Here is a 22,256-nt window from a genome sequence, read left to right as displayed (position 1 = left end):
TGATAGAGGACAGGACCCCACTAGCCCTTTGGGGAGACAGAGGGAGAGTATGCCAGCACACACCAGAGCGCTATATATATATATACAGGGATAACCTTATATAAGTGTTTTTCCCCTTATAGCTGCTGTATGTTTTAATACTGCGCCTAATTAGTGTCCCCCTCTCTTTTTTTTAACCCTTTCTGTAGTGTAGTGACTGCAGGGAAGAGCCAGGGAGCTTCCCTCCAACTGAGCTGTGAGGGAAAATGGCGCCAGTGTGCTGAGGAGATAAGGCCGCCGAAAAGGGGGCGGAGCCTATCTCACGTTTTTCTGTATATTCTGGCAGGGGTTAAATGCATCCATATAGCCCAGGAGCTACATGTGATGTATTTTTTGCCATGTAAGGTATTTTTATCATGTTTTATTGCGTCTCAGGGCGCCCCCCCCAGCGCCCTGCACCCTCAGTGACCGGAGTATGAAGTGTGCTGAGAGCAATGGCGCACAGCTGCAGTGCTGTGCACTACCTTATTGAAGACAGGAACGTCTTCTGCCGCCGATTTTTCCGGACCTCTTCGCTCTTCTGGCTCTGTAAGGGGGCCGGCGGCGCGGATACGGGACCCATCCAAGCTGAGCCTGTGATCGTCCCTCTGGAGCTAATGTCCAGTAGCCAAGAAGCCCAATCCACTCTGCACTCAGGTGAGTTCGCTTCTTCTCCCCTTAGTCCCTCGATGCAGTGAGCCTGTTGCCAGCAGGTCTCACTGAAAATAACAAACCTAAACTAAAACTTTCACTAAGAAGCTCAGGAGAGCCCCTAGTGTGCACCCTTCTCGTCGGGCACAGAAATCTAACTGAGGCTTGGAGGAGGGTCATAGGGGGAGGAGCCAGTGCACACCAGTTAGTCCTAAAGCTTTCTTTAGATGTGCCCAGTCTCCTGCGGAGCCGCTATTCCCCATGGTCCTTACGGAGTCCCCAGCATCCACTTAGGACGTTAGAGAAACTGACAGTATAAAATAATAAATCAGTCTGGAGGAGGGGGGAGATTGTACTCACCGCTGTCCTGTAGTTCCGTCAGGCGTCGTTATACTGCTCGACAGAACGGCCCCGACACGCGCCGCACGCAGCGGTGTCCGGCCCCTTTTTAGACTTACCGCTCTGGTGGAGCGGCCCCGACACGCGCCGCACGCAGCGGTGTCCTCACTTATACTCACCGCTGCCATGCTGCCGGAATCTTCTGCTGGAGGAGTGGCCCCGACACGCGCCGCACGCAGCGGTGTCCGGCCAACTCAGGAGAGCTCAGTGTCTCCCTCAGCCGGGGCCCATCCCGAACCGCACGCAGCTGCGATGGGACCCCGCCGGCAGCTCCCGCGGTGCAGACTGGCAGTGGCAGAGCTGCCAGTCTGTGTGTGGAAGAAAGAAAAATAAAATAATAAAGAAAAAAGAAAAATTTCTTCAGCTAAACCCAAGTGAACCAGCTCACCTCGGGCACTAAACTAAGACTGGCTTGGAGGGGAGATAGTAGGGGAGGTGCTAGCCTCAGTGTTAAAATTTTAAAGTGCCAGCTCCCAATTACTACCTACTATTTCCCCATTGTAACTACGCTCCAGTGGCCCCTAGTGGATGAAGGAGAAATACCAAACTTATTAGCAAATTTACCTGGCGCAGACGCACTGCGAACATTGCGCATGCGCATTAGCGACTAATCGCTCCGTTGCAAGAAAAAACGAGCGAACAACTCGGAATGAGGGCCATAGTACCTGCCCCGTTATATTGTATATAGTATTCTGAAAAATGTATATAGTACCTGTCCCGTAATATTATATATAGTATTGTGAATAATGTATATAGTACCTGCCCCGTAATAATAAGAATTTGCTCACCGGTAATTCTATTTCTCGTAGTCCGTAGTGGATGCTGGGAACTCCGCAAGGACCATGGGAATAGACTGGCTCCGCAGGAGACTGGGCACTCTAAAGAAAAGATTAGGTACTATCTGGTGTGCACTGGCTCCTCCCTCTATGCCCCTCCTCCAGACCTCAGTTAGGGAAACTGTGCCCGGACGAGCTGACATTACAAGGAAAGGAAATTTGAATCCAGGGTAAGACTCATACCAGCCACACCAATCACACCGTACAACTCGTGATAACTATACCCAGTTAACAGTATGAACAACAACTGAGCCTCACTCAACGGATGGCTCATAACAATAACCCTTATTTAAGCAATAACTATATACACGTATTGCAGAAAGTCCGCACTTGGGACGGGCGCCCAGCATTCACTACGGACTACGAGAAATAGAATTACCGGTGAGTAAATTCTTATTTTCTCTGACGTCCTAGTGGATGCTGGGAACTCCGTAAGGACCATGGGGATTATACCAAAGCTCCCAAACGGGCGGGAGAGTGCGGATGACTCTGCAGCACCGAATGAGCAAACACAAGGTCCTCCTCAGCCAGGGTATCAAACTTGTAGAACTTTGCAAATGTGTTTGAACCCGACCAAGTAGCTGCTCGGCAAAGCTGTAAAGCCGAGACCCCTCGGGCAGCCGCCCAAGAAGAGCCCACCTTCCTTGTGGAATGGGCTTTTACTGATTTTGGGTGCGGCAATCCAGCCGCAGAATGAGCTAGCTGAATCGTGCTACAGATCCAGCGCGCAATAGTTTGCTTTGAAGCAGGAGCTCCCAGCTTGTTGGGTGCATGCAGGATAAACAGCGAGTCAGTCTTCCTGACTCCAGCCGTTCTGGAAAGATATTTTCAAAGCCCTGACTACGTCCAGTAACTTGGAGTCCTCCAAGACCCGAGTAGCCGCAGGCACCACAATAGGTTGGTTCAAATGAAACGATGATACCACCTTTGGGAGAAATTGGGGACGAGTCCTCAATTCTGCCCTGTCCATATGGAAGATCAGATATGGGCTTTTACATGACAAAGCCGCCAATTCCGACACACGCCTAGCCGATGCTAAGGCCAACAGCATGACCACTTTCCACGTGAGATACTTTAGTTCCACGGTCCTAAGTGGCTCAAACCAGTGGGATTTCAGGAAATCCAACACAACGTTAAGATCCCAGGGCGCCACTGGTGGCACAAAAGGGGGCTGAATATGCAGCACTCCCTTAACAAACGTCTGAACCTCAGGCAGTGAAGCCAGTTCTTTTTGAAAGAAAATGGATAGGGACGAAATCTGGACCTTTATGGACCCCAATTTTAGGCCCATAGTCACCCCTGACTGTAGGAAGTGCAGGAATCGACCCAGCTGGAATTCCTCTGTAGGGGCCTTCCTGGCCTCATACCAAGCAACATATTTTCGCCATATACGGTGATAATGCTTTGCTGTTACGTCTTTCCTAGCCTTTATCAGCGTAGGAATAACTTCATCCGGAATGCCTTTTTCAGCTAGGATCTGGCGTTCAACCGCCATGCCGTCAAACGCAGCCGCGGTAAGTCTTGGAACAGACAGGGCCCTTGTTGCAGCAGGTCCTGTCTGAGAAGCAGAGGCCATGGGTCCTCTGTGCACATTTCTTGCAGTTCCGGGTACCAAGTCCTTCTTGGCCAATCCGGAACAATGAGTTTTGTTCTTATTCCTCTCTTTCTTACTATTCTCAGTACCTTGGGTATGAGAGGAAGAGGAGGAAACACATATACCGACTGGTACACCCACGGTGTCACTAGGGCGTCCACAGCTATCGCCTGAGGGTCCCTTGACCTGGCGCAATATCTTTTTAGCTTTTTGTTGAGGCGGGACGCCATCATGTCTACCCGTGGCAGTTCCCATCGCTTTGCGATCTGTGTGAAGACTTCTTGATGAAGTCCCCACTCTCCCAGGTGGAGGTCGTGTCTGCTGAGGAAGTCTACTTCCCAGTTGTCCACTCCCGGAATGAACACTGCTGATAGTGCTTGCACGTGATTCTCCGCCCACCGAAGAATCTTTGTGGCTTCCACCATTGCCATCCTGCTTCTTGTGCCGCCCTGGCGGTTTACATGGGCGACGGCCGTGATGTTGTCTGACTGAATCAGTACTGGCCGGTTTCGAAGCAGGGGCTCCGCTTGACTCAGGGCGTTGTAAATGGCCCTTAGTTCCAGTATATTTATGTGTAGAGAAGTCTCCAGACTTGACCACAGCCCTTGGAAGTTTCTTCCCTGAGTGACTGCCCCCCACCCTCGGAGGCTTGCATCCGTGGTCACCAGGACCCAGTCCTGTATGTTGAACCTGCGGCCCTCGAGAAGGTGAGCACTCTGCAGCCACCACAGAAGAGACACCCTGGCCCTTGGGGACAGGGTGATCAGCCGATGCATCTGAAGATGCGATCCGGACCACTTGTCCAACAGATCCCACTGAAAGATCCTCGCATGGAACCTGCCGAAGGGAATGGCTTCGTATGAAGCCACCATCGTTCCCAGGACTCGCGTGCAGTGATGTACCGATACCTGTTTTGGTTTCAGGAGGTCCCTGACCAGAGATGCTAAGTCCTGGGCCTTCTCCACCGGGAGAAACACCAGACGCGTCGTAGGAATCAGCTGCGACTTTGGAACATTCAGAATCCAGCCGTGCTGTTGCAACACTTCCTGAGAGAGTGCTACGCTGATCAACAACTGCTCCCTGGACCTCGCCTTTATGAGGAGATCGTCCAAGTACAGGATAATTATAACTCCCTTCTGTCGAAGGAGTATCATCATTTCGGCCATTACCTTGGTAAATATTCTCGGTGCCGTGGACAGGCCAAACGGCAACGTCTGGAACTGGTAATGACAGTCCTGTACCACAAACCTGAGGTACTCCTGGTGAGGTGGGTAAATGGGGACATGCAAGTAAGCATCTTTGATGTCCAGCGACACCATAAAATTCCCCTCTTCCAGGCTTGCAATAACCGCTCTGAGCGATTCCATTTTGAACTTGAATTTCTTTATACAAGTGTTCAAGGATATTAAATTCAGAATGGGTCTCACCGAACCGTCCGGTTTCGGTACCACAAACATTGTGGAATAGTAACCCCTTCCCTGTTGAAGGAGGGGGACCCTGACAATCACTTGCTGGAGGTACAGCTTGTGAATTGCCGCCAGTACTACCTCCCTTTCCATGGGGGAAGCTGGCAAGGCTGATTTGAGGTAACGGCGGGGGGGAGTCGCTTCGAATTCCAGCTTGTATCCCTGAGATACAATTTGTATAGCCCAGAGATCCACCTGTGAGCGAACCCACTGGTTGCTGAAGTTTCGGAGCCGCGCCCCCACCGCACCTGGCTCCGCCTGTGGAGCCCCAACGTCATGCGGTGGACTTAGTGGAAGCAGGGGAGGATTTTTGTTCCTGGGAACTGGCTGAATGGTGCAGCTTCTTACCTCTACCCCTGCCTCTGGCAAGAAAGGATGCGCCCCTGACCCTCTTGCCTTTTTGGGAACGAAAGGACTGCATTTGATAATACGGTGCTTTTTTAGGCTGTGAGGAAACCTGAGGCAAGAAAGTCGACTTTCCAGCTGTCGCTGTAGACACGAGGCCCGACAGACCGTCCCCAAACAATTCCTCACCCTTATAAGGCAAAACCTCCATGTGTTTTTTAGAATCAGCATCTCCTGTCCACTGCCGAGTCCATAAGACCCTCCTGGCAGAAATGGACATAGCCTTAATTCTAGAGGCCAGCAGGCAAATGTCCCTCTGAGCATCCCGCATATATAAGACGACGTCTTTTATATGGCCCAGGGTTAGCAAAACAGTATCCCTGTCGAGGGAATCTATGTCGTCTGACAGAGTATCTGTCCATGCTGCTATAGCACTACACATCCAGGCTGAAGCAATAGCAGGTCTCAGTAGAGTACCAGAGTGTGTATACACTGACTTCAGGATAGCTTCCTGCTTTCTATCCGCAGGCTCCTTTAGGGCGGCCGTATCCTGAGACGGCAGGGCCACCTTTTTAGATGAGCGTGTCAGTGCCTTGTCCACCCTAGGGGATGTTTCCCAACGTAACCTGTCCGTTGGCGGGAAAGGGTACGCCATCAGTAACCTCTTAGAAATCACTAATTTCTTATCAGGGGAACTCCACGCTTCTTCACACAATTCATTTAATTCATCAGATGGGGGAAAAGTCACTGGCTGCTTTTTCTCCCCAAACATATAAACCCTCTTGGTATTAACAGGGTTAATCTCAGAAATGTGTAAAACATCTTTCATTGCAATAATCATGTATCGGATGGCCTTGGTCATTTTAGACTGTAAATGTGCCTCACCATCGTCGACACTGGAGTCGGACTCCGTGTCGACATCTGTGTCAACCATCTGAGATAGAGGGCGTTTATGAGCCCCTGACGGTTTCTGAGTCGCCTGGGCAGGCGCGGCCTGAGACCCCAGCTGTCCCAAGGCTGCAGCGTCATCAAACCTTTTATGTAAGGAGTTTACATTGTCATTTAAGACCTTCCACATATCCATCCAATCAGGTGTCGGCCCCGACGGGGGCGACACCACTTATCTGCCCTTGCTCCGCCTCCACGTAGCCTTCCTCATCAAACATGTCGACACAGCCGTACCGACACACCGCACACACACAGGGAATGCTCAGACTGAGGACAGGACCCCACAAAGTCCTTTGGGGAGACAGAGAGAGAGTATGTCAGCACACACCACAGCGCTATATAACACAGGGATTCTCACTGATATTAAGTGATTTACCCAATAGCTGCTTTATATGTCTTATTTGCGCCTAAATTTATGTCCCGTCCCCCCCCCCCCCTCTCTTTTTAACTCGTCTTGTACCTGGATACTGCAGGGTAGAGCCTGGGGAGCTGCTTCCAGCGGAGCTGTGAAGAGAAAATGGCGCTGGTGTGCTGAGGAAGAAGGCCCCGCCCCCTCAGTGGTGGGCTTCTGTCCCGCTTTCTGTGTGAAAAAATGGCGGGGGGTTTTACATATATACAGTGCCAGACTGTATATATGTATTTTTATGCCAAAAGGTACTTCAATTGCAGCCCAGGGCGCCCGCCCCCCCCCCCCCCCAGCGCCCTGCACCCTGCAGTGACCGGAGTGTGTAAGTGTGCTGGGAGCAATGGCGAACAGCTGCGGTGCTGTGCGCTACCTTAATGAAGACAGGAGTCTTCAGCTGCCGATTTCGTCGTCTTTAAGCTTCTGTTCTTCTGGCTCTGCGAGGGGGACGGCGGCGCGGCTCCGGGAACGGACGATCGAGGACAGGTGCCTGTGTTCGAACCCTCTGGAGCTAATGGTGTCCAGTAGCCTAAGAAGCACAAGCTAGCTGCAAGCAGGTAGGTTTGCTGCTCTCCCCTTAGTCCCACGTAGCAGTGAGTCTGTTGCCAGCAGAAGCTCACTGAAAATAAAAAACCTAATAAATACTTTCTTTACTAGTAAGCTCAGGAGAGCCCACTAGGAGCACCCAGCTCTGGCCGGGCACAGATTCTAACTGAGGTCTGGAGGAGGGGCATAGAGGGAGGAGCCAGTGCACACCAGATAGTACCTAATCTTTTCTTTAGAGTGCCCAGTCTCCTGCGGAGCCCGTCTATTCCCATGGTCCTTACGGAGTTCCCAGCATCCACTAGGACGTCAGAGAAATTGTATATAGTATTCTGAATAATGTATATAGTACCTGCCCTGTAATATTGTATATAGTATTCTGAATAATGTATATAGTACTGCAGTACTTGTAATAACATATATAGCAGCACAATACCTGTAATTCATGTGTGTATGAGAGAGTCTACACAATCTGGCTGTGGACCAGTGACGCTGGTGCCCAGAAAAGAATACAGACGCCCACCGGAGCCATCGCACAGTCCTCAGCAACTGCGCACACACACACAAACAAACAAGGCGAGTCCATGGTCACGCAGTCCAGCTGCGGCAGTAGTCACGCCGGCGCCATGTTTCTCTATGTACATAATCGCAGCTGAAGGCAGATACACCCCTCAGTGACGCCTGCGTTTTTGTTGCGACCACTCCCGATTATCTCCCCCAAATTGTCCCTTCCTGTCAAACTGTCTGTGTTCAGATTCTCACTGTGGGCGCCATCGCAGAAGTACCTTGGTGCGTGGGCAGTGCAATTGCAGCATGTGCGCAGTCTACCGAAAATCGCTCAGTGGCGTCAACATCAGCATTGCGTACAAAGATGAATGAGGCCCACAGTACTACAGTAAGTACTCCCATAATGATGTGTATAGTGCTACAGTAACTGTCCCCGTGTGCTGCAGTACAGTATATAATACTCCTGTACATGTCCCCATAATGATGTGTATAGTGCTACAGTACCTGTCCCCGTGTGCTGCAGTACAGTATATAGTACTCCTGTACATGTTCCCATAATGATGTGTATAGTGCTACAGTACCTGTCCCCGTGTGCTGCAGTACAGTATATAGTACTCCTGTACATGTCCCCATAATGATGTGTATAGTGCTACAGTAACTGTCCCCGTGTGCTGCAGTACAGTATATAATACTCCTGTACATGTACCCATAATGATGTGCATAGTGCTACAGTAACTGTCCCCGTGTGCTGCAGTACAGTATATAATACTCCTGTACATGTCCCCATAATGATGTGCATAGTGCTACAGTAACTGTCCTCGTGTGCTGCAGTACAGTATATAGTACCCCTGTACATGTGCCCATAATGATGTGTACAGTGCTACAGTAACTGTCCCCGTGTGCTGCAGTACAGTATATAATACTCCTGTACATGTCCCCATAATGATGTGTATAGTGCTACAGTACCTGTCCCCGTGTGCTGCAGTACAGTATATAGTACTCCTGTACATGTCCCCATAATGATGTGTATAGTGCTACAGTAACTGTCCCTGTGTGCTGCAGTACAGTATATAGTACTCCTGTACATGTCCCCATAATGATGTGTATAGTGCTACAGTAACTGTCCCCGTGTGCTGCAGTACAGTATATAGTACTCCTGTACATGTCCCCATAATGATGTGTATAGTGCTACAGTAACTGTCCCCGTGTGCTGCAGTACAGTATATAGTACTCCTGTACATGTCCCCATAATGATGTGTATAGTGCTACAGTAACTGTCCCTGTGTGCTGCAGTACAGTATATAGTACTCCTGTACATGTCCCCATAATGATGTGTATAGTGCTACAGTACCTGTCCCCGTGTGCTGCAGTACAGTATATAGTACTCCTGTACATGTCCCCATAATGATGTGTATAGTGCTACAGTACCTGTCCCCGTGTGCTGCAGTACAGTATATAGTACTCCTGTACATGTACCCATAATGATGTGTATAGTGCTACAGTAACTGTCCCCGTGTGCTGCAGTACAGTATATAGTACTCCTGTACATGTCCCCATAATGATGTGTATAGTGCTACAGTACCTGTCCCTGTGTGCTGCAGTACAGTATATAGTACTCCTGTACATGTCCCCATAATGATGTGTATAGTGCTACAGTACCTGTCCCTGTGTGCTGCAGTACAGTATATAGTACTCCTGTACATGTCCCCATAATGATGTGTATAGTGCTACAGTACCTGTCCCTGTGTGCTGCAGTACAGTATATAGTACTCCTGTACATGTCCCCATAATGATGTGTATAGTGCTACAGTACCTGTCCCCGTGTGCTGCAGTACAGTATATAGTACTCCTGTACATGTCCCCATAATGATATGTATACTGCTACAGTACCTGTCCCCGTGTGCTGCAGTACAGTATATAGTACTCCTGTACATGTACCCATAATGTGTCTAGTGCTACAGTAACTGTCCCCGTGTGCTGCAGTACAGTATATAATACTCCTGTACATGTACCCATAATGATGTGTATAGTGCTACAGTACCTGTCCCCGTGTGCTGCAGTACAGTATATAGTACTCCTGTACATGTCCCCATAATGATGTGTATAGTGCTACAGTAACTGTCCCCGTGTGCTGCAGTACAGTATATAGTACTCCTGTACATGTGCCCATAATGATGTGTATAGCGCTACAGTGCCTGTCCCCGTGTGCTGCAGTACAGTATATAGTACTCCTGTACATGTGCCCATAATGATGTGTATAGTGCTACAGTAACTGTCCCCGTGTGCTGCAGTACAGTATATAGTACTCCTGTACATGTGCCCATAATGATGTGTATAGCGCTACAGTAACTGTCCCCGTGTGCTGCAGTACAGTATATAGTACTCCTGTACATGTGCCCATAATGATGTGTATAGCGCTACAGTAACTGTCCCCGTGTGCTGCAGTACAGTATATAGTACTCCTGTACATGTACCCATAATGATGTGTATAGTGCTACAGTAACTGTCCCCGTGTGCTGCAGTACAGTATATAGTACTCCTGTACATGTCCCCATAATGATGTGTATAGTGCTACAGTGCCTGTCCCCGTGTGCTGCAGTACAGTATATAGTACTCCTGTACATGTGCCCATAATGTGTATAGTGCTACAGTGCCTGTCCCCGTGTGCTGCAGTACAGTATATAGTACTCCTGTACATGTACCCATAATGATGTGTATAGTGCTACAGTACCTGTCCCCGTGTGCTGCAGTACAGTATATAGTACTCCTGTACATGTGCCCATAATGATGTGTATAGTGCTACAGTACCTGTCCCCGTGTGCTGCAGTACAGTATATAGTACTCCTGTACATGTCCCCATAATGATGTGTATAGTGCTACAGTACCTGTCCCCGTGTGCTGCAGTACAGTATATAGTACTCCTGTACATGTCCCCATAATGATGTGTATAGTGCTACAGTACCTGTCCCCGTGTGCTGCAGTACAGTATATAGTACTCCTGTACATGTACCCATAATGATGTGTATAGTGCTACAGTAACTGTCCCCGTGTGCTGCAGTACAGTATATAGTACTCCTGTACATGTGCCCATAATGATGTGTATAGTGCTACAGTACCTGTCCCCGTGTGCTGCAGTACAGTATATAGTACTCCTGTACATGTACCCATAATGATGTGTATAGTGCTACAGTACCTGTCCCCGTGTGCTGCAGTACAGTATATAGTACTCCTGTACATGTGCCCATAATGATGTGTATAGCGCTACAGTAACTGTCCCCGTGTGCTGCAGTACAGTATATAGTACTCCTGTACATGTCCCCATAATGATGTGTATAGCGCTACAGTAACTGTCCCCGTGTGCTGCAGTACAGTATATAATACTCCTGTACATGTCCCCATAATGATGTGTATAGCGCTACAGTAACTGTCCCCGTGTGCTGCAGTACAGTATATAGTACTCCTGTACATGTCCCCATAATGATGTGTATAGTGCTACAGTAACTGTCCCCGTGTGCTGCAGTACAGTATATAGTACTCCTGTACATGTCCCCATAATGATGTGTATAGTGCTACAGTACCTGTCCTCGTGTGCTGCAGTACAGTATATAATACTCCTGTACATGTCCCCATAATGATGTGTATAGCGCTACAGTACCTGTCCCCATGTGCTGCAGTACAGTATATAGTACTCCTGTACATGTGCCCATAATGATGTGTATAGTGCTACAGTAACTGTCCCTGTGTGCTGCAGTACAGTATATAATACTCCTGTACATGTCCCCATAATGATGTGTATAGTGCTACAGTACCTGTCCCCGTGTGCTGCAGTACAGTATATAGTACTCCTGTACATGTCCCCATAATGATGTGTATAGTGCTACAGTAACTGTCCCCGTGTGCTGCAGTACAGTATATAATACTCCTGTACATGTCCCCATAATGATGTGTATAGTGCTACAGTACCTGTCCCCGTGTGCTGCATTACAGTATATAGTACTCCTGTACATGTGCCCATAATGATGTGTATAGTGCTACAGTAACTGTCCCTGTGTGCTGCAGTACAGTATATAATACTCCTGTACATGTCCCCATAATGATGTGTATAGTGCTACAGTACCTGTCCCCGTGTGCTGCAGTACAGTATATAGTACTCCTGTACATGTCCCCATAATGATGTGTATAGTGCTACAGTAACTGTCCCCGTGTGCTGCAGTACAGTATATAGAACTCCTGTACATGTCCCCATAATGATGTGTATAGTGCTACAGTACCTGTCCCCGTGTGCTGCAGTACAGTATATAGTACTCCTGTACATGTACCCATAATGATGTGTATAGTGCTACAGTAACTGTCCCCGTGTGCTGCAGTACAGTATATAGTACTCCTGTACATGTGCCCATAATGATGTGTATAGTGCTACAGTACCTGTCCCCGTGTGCTGCAGTACAGTATATAGTACTCCTGTACATGTACCCATAATGATGTGTATAGTGCTACAGTAACTGTCCCTGTGTGCTGCAGTACAGTATATAGTCATCCTGTACATGTGCCCATAATGATGTGTATAGTGCTACAGTACCTGTCCCCGTGTGCTGCAGTACAGTATATAGTACTCCTGTACATGTCCCCATAATGATGTGTATAGTGCTACAGTAACTGTCCCCGTGTGCTGCAGTACAGTATATAGTACTCCTGTACATGTTCCCATAATGATGTGTATAGTGCTACAGTAACTGTCCCCGTGTGCTGCAGTACAGTATATAGTACTCCTGTACATGTCCCCATAATGATGTGTATAGCGCTACAGTACCTGTCCCTGTGTGCTGCAGTACAGTATATAGTACTCCTGTACATGTTCCCATAATGATGTGTATAGCGCTACAGTAACTGTCCCCGTGTGCTGCAGTACAGTATATAGTACTCCTGTACATGTTCCCATAATGATGTGTATAGTGCTACAGTAACTGTCCCTGTGTGCTGCAGTACAGTATATAGTACTCCTGTACATGTCCCCATAATGATGTGTATAGTGCTACAGTACCTGTCCCTGTGTGCTGCAGTACAGTATATAGTACTCCTGTACATGTACCCATAATGATGTGTATAGTGCTACAGTACCTGTCCCCGTGTGCTGCAGTACAGTATATAGTACTCCTGTACATGTCCCCATAATGATGTGTATAGTGCTACAGTAACTGTCCCCGTGTGCTGCAGTACAGTATATAGTACTCCTGTACATGTCCCCATAATGATGTGTATAGTGCTACAGTAACTGTCCCCGTGTGCTGCAGTACAGTATATAGTACTCCTGTACATGTCCCCATAATGATGTGTATAGTGCTACAGTACCTGTTCCCGTGTGCTGCAGTACAGTATATAATACTCCTGTACATGTACCCATAATGATATGTATACTGCTACAGTAACTGTTCCCGTGTGCTGCAGTACAGTATATAGTACTCCTGTACATGTCCCCATAATGATGTGTATAGTGCTACAGTAACTGTCCCCGTGTGCTGCAGTACAGTATATAGTACTCCTGTGCATGTTCCCATAATGATGTGTATAGTGCTACAGTACCTGTCCCCGTGTGCTGCAGTACAGTATATAGTACTCCTGTACATGTCCCCATAATGATGTGTATAGTGCTACAGTAACTGTCCTCGTGTGCTGCAGTACAGTATATAGTACTCCTGTACATGTCCCCATAATGATGTGTATAGTGCTACAGTACCTGTCCCCGTGTGCTGCAGTACAGTATATAGTACTCCTGTGCATGTTCCCATAATGATGTGTATAGTGCTACAGTACCTGTCCCCGTGTGCTGCAGTACAGTATATAGTACTCCTGTACATGTCCCCATAATGATGTGTATAGTGCTACAGTAACTGTCCCCGTGTGCTGCAGTACAGTATATAGTACTCCTGTACATGTCCCCATAATGATGTGTATAGTGCTACAGTACCTGTCCCCCTGTGCTGCAGTACAGTATATAGTACTCCTGTACATGTCCCCATAATGATATGTATACTGCTACAGTAACTGTTCCCGTGTGCTGCAGTACAGTATATAGTACTCCTGTACATGTTCCCATAATGATGTGTATAGTGCTACAGTAACTGTCCCCGTGTGCTGCAGTACAGTATATAGTACTCCTGTACATGTCCCCATAATGATGTGTATAGTGCTACAGTAACTGTCCCCGTGTGCTGCAGTACAGTATATAGTACTCCTGTACATGTCCCCATAATGATGTGTATAGTGCTACAGTAACTGTCCCCGTGTGCTGCAGTACAGTATATAGTACTCCTGTACATGTCCCCATAATGATATGTATACTGCTACAGTAACTGTTCCCGTGTGCTGCAGTACAGTATATAGTACTCCTGTACATGTCCCCATAATGATGTGTATAGTGCTACAGTAACTGTCCCCGTGTGCTGCAGTACAGTATATAGTACTCCTGTACATGTCCCCATAATGATGTGTATAGTGCTACAGTACCTGTTCCCGTGTGCTGCAGTACAGTATATAGTACTCCTGTACATGTCCCCATAATGATGTGTATAGTGCTACAGTAACTGTCCCCGTGTGCTACAGTATATAGTACTCCTGTACATGTTCCCATAATGATGTGTATAGTGCTACAGTAACTGTCCCCGTGTGCTGCAGTACAGTATATAGTACTCCTGTACATGTCCCCATAATGATGTGTATAGTGCTACAGTAACTGTCCCCGTGTGCTGCAGTACAGTATATAGAACTCCTGTACATGTCCCCATAATGATGTGTATAGTGCTACAGTACCTGTCCCCGTGTGCTGCAGTACAGTATATAGTACTCCTGTACATGTGCCCATAATGATGTGTATAGTGCTACAGTAACTGTCCCCGTGTGCTGCAGTACAGTATATAGTACTCCTGTACATGTGCCCATAATGATGTGTATAGTGCTACAGTAACTGTCCTCGTGTGCTGCAGTACAGTATATAGTACTCCTGTACATGTTCCCATAATGATGTGTATAGTGCTACAGTACCTGTCCCCGTGTGCTGCAGTACAGTATATAGTACTCCTGTACATGTCCCCATAATGATGTGTATAGTGCTACAGTACCTGTCCCCGTGTGCTGCAGTACAGTATATAGTACTCCTGTACATGTACCCATAATGATGTGTATAGTGCTACAGTACCTGTCCCCGTGTGCTGCAGTACAGTATATAGTACTCCTGTGCATGTTCCCATAATGATGTGTATAGTGCTACAGTACCTGTCCCCGTGTGCTGCAGTACAGTATATAGTACTCCTGTACATGTCCCCATAATGATGTGTATAGTGCTACAGTAACTGTCCCCGTGTGCTGCAGTACAGTATATAGTACTCCTGTACATGTTCCCATAATGATGTGTATAGCGCTACAGTACCTGTCCCCGTGTGCTGCAGTACAGTATATAGTACTCCTGTGCATGTTCCCATAATGATGTGTATAGCGCTACAGTACCTGTCCCCGTGTGCTGCAGTACAGTATATAGTACTCCTGTACATGTCCCCATAATGATGTGTATACTGCTACAGTACCTGTCCCCGTGTGCTGCAGTACAGTATATAGTACTCCTGTGCATGTTCCCATAATGATGTGTACAGTGCTACAGTAACTGTCCCCGTGTGCTGCAGAACAGTATATAGTACTCCTGTACATGTCCCCATAATGATGTGTATACTGCTACAGTACCTGTCCCCGTGTGCTGCAGTACAGTATATAGTACTCCTGTACATGTCCCCATAATGAGGTGTATAGTGCTACAGTAACTGTCCCTGTGTGCTGCAGTACAGTATATAGTACTCCTGTACATGTTCCCATAATGATGTGTATAGTGCTACAGTACCTGTCCCTGTGTGCTGCAGTACAGTATATAGTACTCCTGTACATGTCCCCATAATGATGTGTATAGTGCTACAGTAACTGTCCCCGTGTGCTGCAGTACAGTATATAGTACTCCTGTACATGTCCCCATAATGATGTGTATAGTGCTACAGTAACTGTCCCCGTGTGCTGCAGTACAGTATATAATACTCCTGTACATGTTCCCATAATGATGTGTATAGCGCTACAGTACCTGTCCCCGTGTGCTGCAGTACAGTATATAGTACTCCTGTGCATGTTCCCATAATGATGTGTATAGTGCTACAGTAACTGTCCCCGTGTGCTGCAGTACAGTATATAGTACTCCTGTGCATGTTCCCATAATGATGTGTATAGTGCTACAGTACCTGTCCCTGTGTGCTGCAGTACAGTATATAGTACTCCTGTACATGTCCCCATAATGATGTGTATACTGCTACAGTACCTGTCCCCGTGTGCTGCAGTACAGTATATAGTACTCCTGTGCATGTTCCCATAATGATGTGTACAGTGCTACAGTAACTGTCCCCGTGTGCTGCAGTACAGTATATAGTACTCCTGTACATGTCCCCATAATGATGTGTATAGTGCTACAGTACCTGTCCCCGTGTGCTGCAGTACAGTATATAGTACTCCTGTACATGTTCCCATAATGATGTGTATAGTGCTACAGTAACTGTCCCCGTGTGCTGCAGTACAGTATATAGTACTCCTGTACATGTACCCATAATGATGTGTATAGTGCTACAGTAACTGTCCCCGTGTGCTGCAGTACAGTATATAGTACTCCTGTACATGTACCCATAATGATGTGTATAGTGCTACAGTACCTGTCCCCGTGTGCTGCAGTACAGTATATAGTACTCCTGTACATGTACCCATAATGATGTGTATAGTGCTACAGTAACTGTCCCCGTGTGCTGCAGTACAGTATATAATACTCCTGTACATGTACCCATAATGATGTGTATAGTGCTACAGTAACTGTCCCCGTGTGCTGCAGTACAGTATATAATACTCCTGTACATGTACCCATAATGATGTGTATAGTGCTACAGTAACTGTCCCCGTGTGCTGCAGTACAGTATATAGTACTCCTGTACATGTTCCCATAATGATGTGTATAGTGCTACAGTACCTGTCCCCGTGTGCTGCAGTACAGTATATAGTACTCCTGTACATGTCCCCATAATGATGTGTATAGTGCTACAGTACCTGTCCCCGTGTGCTGCAGTACAGTATATAGTACTCCTGTACATGTTCCCATAATGATGTGTATAGTGCTACAGTAACTGTCCCCGTGTGCTGCAGTACAGTATATAGTACTCCTGTACATGTCCCCATAATGATGTGTATAGTGCTACAGTAACTGTCCCTGTGTGCTGCAGTACAGTATATAATACTCCTGTACATGTACCCATAATGATGTGTATACTGCTACAGTAACTGTCCCTGTGTGCTGCAGTACAGTATATAGTACTCCTGTGCATGTACCCATAATGATGTACTTAATACTACAGTACCTGTGCCCATAATAAAGTATATAGTACTACACTATATGTAATATGTGAACATTATTTCTATTATCTATTTGTGTATAGTACGACGCTACCTGAATAAACATGTATATACTGTAGTACTATACTACCCATATAAAAATATATTGTACTGCAGTACCCATACGCCTAACAATGCGCATAGTACTACAGTACCTGTCCCCATATTGTGTTTACTGCTACTGTACACTTAGGGCGGGATTCATATCTTGCAGCTCCCCCTCCCGCCCCCATCGCACCCACCGGCAGTATTCAACTGTTACTGCCGATGGCTGGGATATCAGCATTTCAGCTCGCTACACCCTGGGGTGGTGAGCTGAAATGAACAAAAAGTGACCCATTTGGACGCCCAAACGGGACTTTTCGCGATCACGCCCATGACTTTAGTCGGGTTTAGCTGCTTTACGCGGCTAAACCCGTCTCTTACAGGCGCGATCAGCGCGATAACAGGGGACCATAAATTATCGCCCCGTGATCTCCCGTCACTTTAGACGGGAGATCGGGGGCAATAAAAGATTTGAATCCCGCCCTTAATGTATATAACACTACAAAAATATTGTGTATAACACTACAGTATCTGTAATAATGTAAATAGCGCTATTGTAACTATGGATCCCTGACTATGGGGAAGTTGGGGGGTGAGCCGATATGTGGAGGGGTGGGAGACAGCCGAATAGAGGGGAAGAGGGAAGCCTCTGCAGAAGGACAGCAGTACACCCATCACCAGCGCAACTGTGTAGGTTATATTACTACTGTAACAGGAGAAATAGGACACGCATGGAGTGAATCCTATGGACACTAGTTGCCTATGTGAGTGGTCATACAACATACTAGGGAGCCACCTGTGCGCTAGGAGAGGTAACCTTACCGTTCTTAATATGTTCTAAAAATTCCTGCACAGTCTGATCCAGGATGACGTCATGATAAACAACCGGGCGGAAGTTACGATGCTGAAAAGATCGAACCAGACGTACAGTGACCGTGACTTTTTGGGACATCTGACCTCTGAACTGAAGGAAATAGGACACACGTGTTGTAAATAAAGTACTGAGCACATTAGTGTAGGCTTGGCGGCTAAAATATTCTTGGTATCCTACAAACATGCAATGGTTATTCCGCTCCCTAATATAACAACGGTTTCCCCGCACCTACTAGATTGTAAGCTCATTCACCCAGGGATACTTGTACCTTCTGTTTCAGGTCACTGTATAGCATTTTTCTGGCTTGTGGCCCCATCAACGTACAGAGCCCATTATATGTTGGTATTTTATAACTAAAGGGATACTAATAAACGCAAAACAGCCCCCATGTGAAGCAAATCATCTGATATGCAGCGGAATAGGGGTGACCTGAGCCAACGCCCCAAACTGGTCTTTACGGCCATCATTAATGAGCCCTAAATACTGTACTTAGAGAAAACTACAGCTGGTTCCTGACGGGAATGTTTTATATAACTAGTTCCCTACAGGATTCATTTGCTATGCATTCTAGAGATATTCTGTAGCACAAAGGGGTCAGTAGGTGTATAGGAAAGAACAGAATTGTATGAACAATATGAAAGACTGTGAAAGCACAGAGGTGAGTGTGGGAGTACTGCTGGATGTGTAACACTGTGGCAGATAATAGTGATGAATGAAGAAGATAACACAATGGGGTATTAGTAAAGCAGGCACAGCTGGTGCTCAGTCAGTAACATATAAAAGCTATATACAAAAACAAACGCATGACTTAAACATTAGTCCCCCATACGTGGCAGTGTAAACGTCAGGGGACTCCATACTGCACATCAGGGACGACAACAGAAATTGTGGAGTCCGGGACACCGCTCCACACCTATGTGATGGCACACATCATGAAGTTACATATGGGTGAAGCACTGCGGACCTGCAGGAACGATTCACAGAGCTGCCCTCCAAGTATTGGCTGTAGGAGCCTGGGGAGGGCCCCCCTCTCTATAAGGGCCCGGGACCCCATAGCCCCCCCCCCCCCCCCCCCCCCCTCCAATGGCTGCCCTGCTGCACATCATACATTATGCATCCGCATACTAAACTTCATGTAGGCCCACATTGTCAGGTACCCCCACATGGCACGCCATACAGCGTAGCCACACACCTCATATCAACATGGCACATCTCACAGAGCACGCTACACACTTCAACCCCACAGGGTGTGCCACACACATCTGCCCCACAGGGCATGCCACACCGCACAGTGTATCCCCCACTACACCACACAGTGTAGCACCACAGGGCATATCACACCACCCACTGGACACATCACTCCACACAGGGAACCATGTAGCCCCCACAGGGCATGTCACACACCTCTGCCCCACAGGGCACATCACACCGCACAGTGTATCCCCCACTACACCACACAGTGTAACACCACAGGGCATATCACACCACCCACTGGACACATCACTCCACACAGGGAACCATGTAGCCCCCACAGGGCATGTCACACACCTCTGCCCCACAGGGCACATCACACCGCACAGTGTATCCCTCACTACACCACAGGGCATATCACACCACCCACTGGACACATCACTCCACACAGGGAACCATGTAGCCCCCACAGGGCATGTCACACACCTCTGCCCCACAGGGCACATCACACCGCACAGTGTATCCCCCACTACACCACACAGTGTAGCACCACAGGGCATATCACACCACCCACTGGACACATCACTCCACACAGGGAACCATGTAGCCCCCACAGGGCATGTCACACACCTCTGCCCCACAGGGCACATCACACCGCACAGTGTATCCCCCACTACACCACACAGTGTAACACCACAGGGCATATCACACCACCCACTGGACACATCACTCCACACAGGGAACCATGTAGCCCCACAGGGCATGTCACACACCTCTGCCCCACAGGGCACATCACACCGCACAGTGTATCCCCCACTACACCACACAGTGTAGCACCACAGGGCATGTCACACCACCCACTGGACACATCACTCCACACAGGGAACCATGTAGCCCCCACAGGGCATGTCACACACCTCTGCCCCACAGGGCACATCACACCGCACAGTGTATCCCTCACTACACCACAGGGCATATCACACCACCCACTGGACACATCACTCCACACAGGGAACCATGTAGCCCCCACAGGGCATGTCACACACCTCTGCCCCACAGGGCACATCACACCGCACAGTGTATCCCCCACTACACCACACAGTGTAGCACCACAGGGCATATCACACCACCCACTGGACACATCACTCCACACAGGGAACCATGTAGCCCCCACAGGGCATGTCACACACCTCTGCCCCACAGGGCACATCACACCGCACAGTGTATCCCCCACTACACCACACAGTGTAACACCACAGGGCATATCACACCACCCACTGGACACATCACTCCACACAGGGAACCATGTAGCCCCCACAGGGCATGTCACACACCTCTGCCCCACAGGGCACATCACACCGCACAGTGTATCCCCCACTACACCACACAGTGTAGCACCACAGGGCATGTCACACCACCCACTGGACACATCACTCCACACAGGGAACCATGTAGCCCCCACAGGGCATGTCACACACCTCTGCCCCACAGGGCACATCACACCGCACAGTGTATCCCTCACTACACCACAGGGCATATTACACCGCACAGTGTATCCCCCACTACACCACACAGTGTAGCACCACAGGGCATATCACACCACCCACTGGACACATCACTCCACACAGGGAACCATGTAGCCCCCACAGGGCATGTCACACACCTCTGCCCCACAGGGCACATCACACCGCACAGTGTATCCCCCACTACACCACACAGTGTAACACCACAGGGCATATCACACCACCCACTGGACAGACACATCACTCCACACAGCGAACCATGTAGCCCCTAGAGGGCATGTCACACACCTCTGCCCCACAGGGCACATCACACCGCACAGTGTATCCCTCACTACACCACAGGGCCTCCGATATAGAACCAACCATGTCGCACCACCCACTGGACACATCACTCCACACAGGGAACGTCACACAGCGTACACTCTTCATTGAATAAGCGTGAGGAATACCTGGGGTATGTATAAAACAGCTCTGCCGTAATGACATCAGTTACTGCTGTTGATATAATAGGAGCACATATGGTTGAGGCTAGATCCAAGTGGCCTAAGGAACCTTTTCCGTCAGGGGGAGGGGCCACGACACAAGGGGGAGGAGCTAGGCCAGCGGGACAGTTGCTCTACTATCCCCGCCACCAACTATTACCTTTAGTAGTTAGGTGGCGAGCGAAGCGGAGCGAGCCACCGAGCCCGAAGCGTGGCGAGCGTACTTTTCGGGTACCCTGTTCGGCCGTAACTCCTCCCCCTGGTGACGTGTCTCCTCCCCTAGGTACGTCACAAGGTCCCTTCTCCCACTCCGATATATAACCAACCGAGCACATATAGGCAAGCACGTGCACACGCACGGCCCGGGCGACAGACCTCACTTGATACTCTCAGTCCGGCAGCGTGTGTCGCTATGGTGACAGAAGTACGGACGGGGCGGGAGTAAAGCAGCACGTGCTATGGAATCGAGGCTTAGAACAACGTCATTACGTCACACACACAGTCTGCCGCACGAGCTCTGTATTGTCTCCAAGGTGCGGAGGGAAGGCTCATTGAGCCGCCATTTTCCCGAAGACTGTTGCTATTTGAGTAGTGTACTAATTGAATAAGGAAAAATGGCGCTGTTAACGGTGACAGTTTTATTAGTAACCCGTGTATAAGTCGCTTTCCCCATACTATACCAGCTCATCAATGCAAGACAGAATTATAGTCCAGTGACTGATTTCCTTCATTTAGACACAACACAAATTCATTGTGAAATGTCCTTGTTTATAAAAGTTGCATTTTGCACAATACCTAGGCTTACCATACTATGGGGCCTATGTATCAACAGTTTTATGTATCACAAAATTATATGCATTTTGATTTAGATACTTTTCGCATTTTTTAAGTATCGTCTGTACGTATTTAAGTTTTTTTATTTTAGTTATCGGGTTTTTTCGTAAAATCTAATTTTCTCTTTTTTTTTCGAAC

At 48.2% G+C, this 22,256-nt stretch overlaps 1 protein-coding gene across 4 annotated transcripts in view; it reads right to left on the bottom strand.

Annotated features, from left to right (window-relative positions):
• Positions 1–21,757, bottom strand: part of C7H2orf76 (chromosome 7 C2orf76 homolog) — a 60,455-nt gene extending 38,698 nt beyond the window's left edge. Inside the window, exons 1-2 of one of the 4 annotated variants that reach the window (XM_063932833.1) lie at positions 21,660–21,757; positions 18,037–18,178 (exon numbers count right to left, since the gene is read on the bottom strand). In XM_063932833.1, coding sequence (XP_063788903.1) covers positions 18,037–18,166 — 130 coding nt within the window. In that variant the 5' untranslated portion in view covers positions 18,167–18,178; positions 21,660–21,757. Of the gene's footprint in view, positions 1–18,036; positions 18,179–21,165; positions 21,232–21,251 lie in introns of those variants that run through there. The other 3 variants (XM_063932832.1, XM_063932831.1, XM_063932830.1) reach the window with 3 other exon arrangements.
• Positions 21,758–22,256: the final 499 nt, after the last annotated feature.

This window comes from Pseudophryne corroboree, chromosome 7 (genome assembly GCF_028390025.1).
Source record: "Pseudophryne corroboree isolate aPseCor3 chromosome 7, aPseCor3.hap2, whole genome shotgun sequence".
Classification (NCBI taxonomy): Eukaryota; Metazoa; Chordata; class Amphibia; order Anura; family Myobatrachidae; genus Pseudophryne; species Pseudophryne corroboree.
The sequence above is the reverse complement of the archived record's forward strand: the minus strand, read 5'-3'. Positions and strand labels throughout refer to the sequence as shown.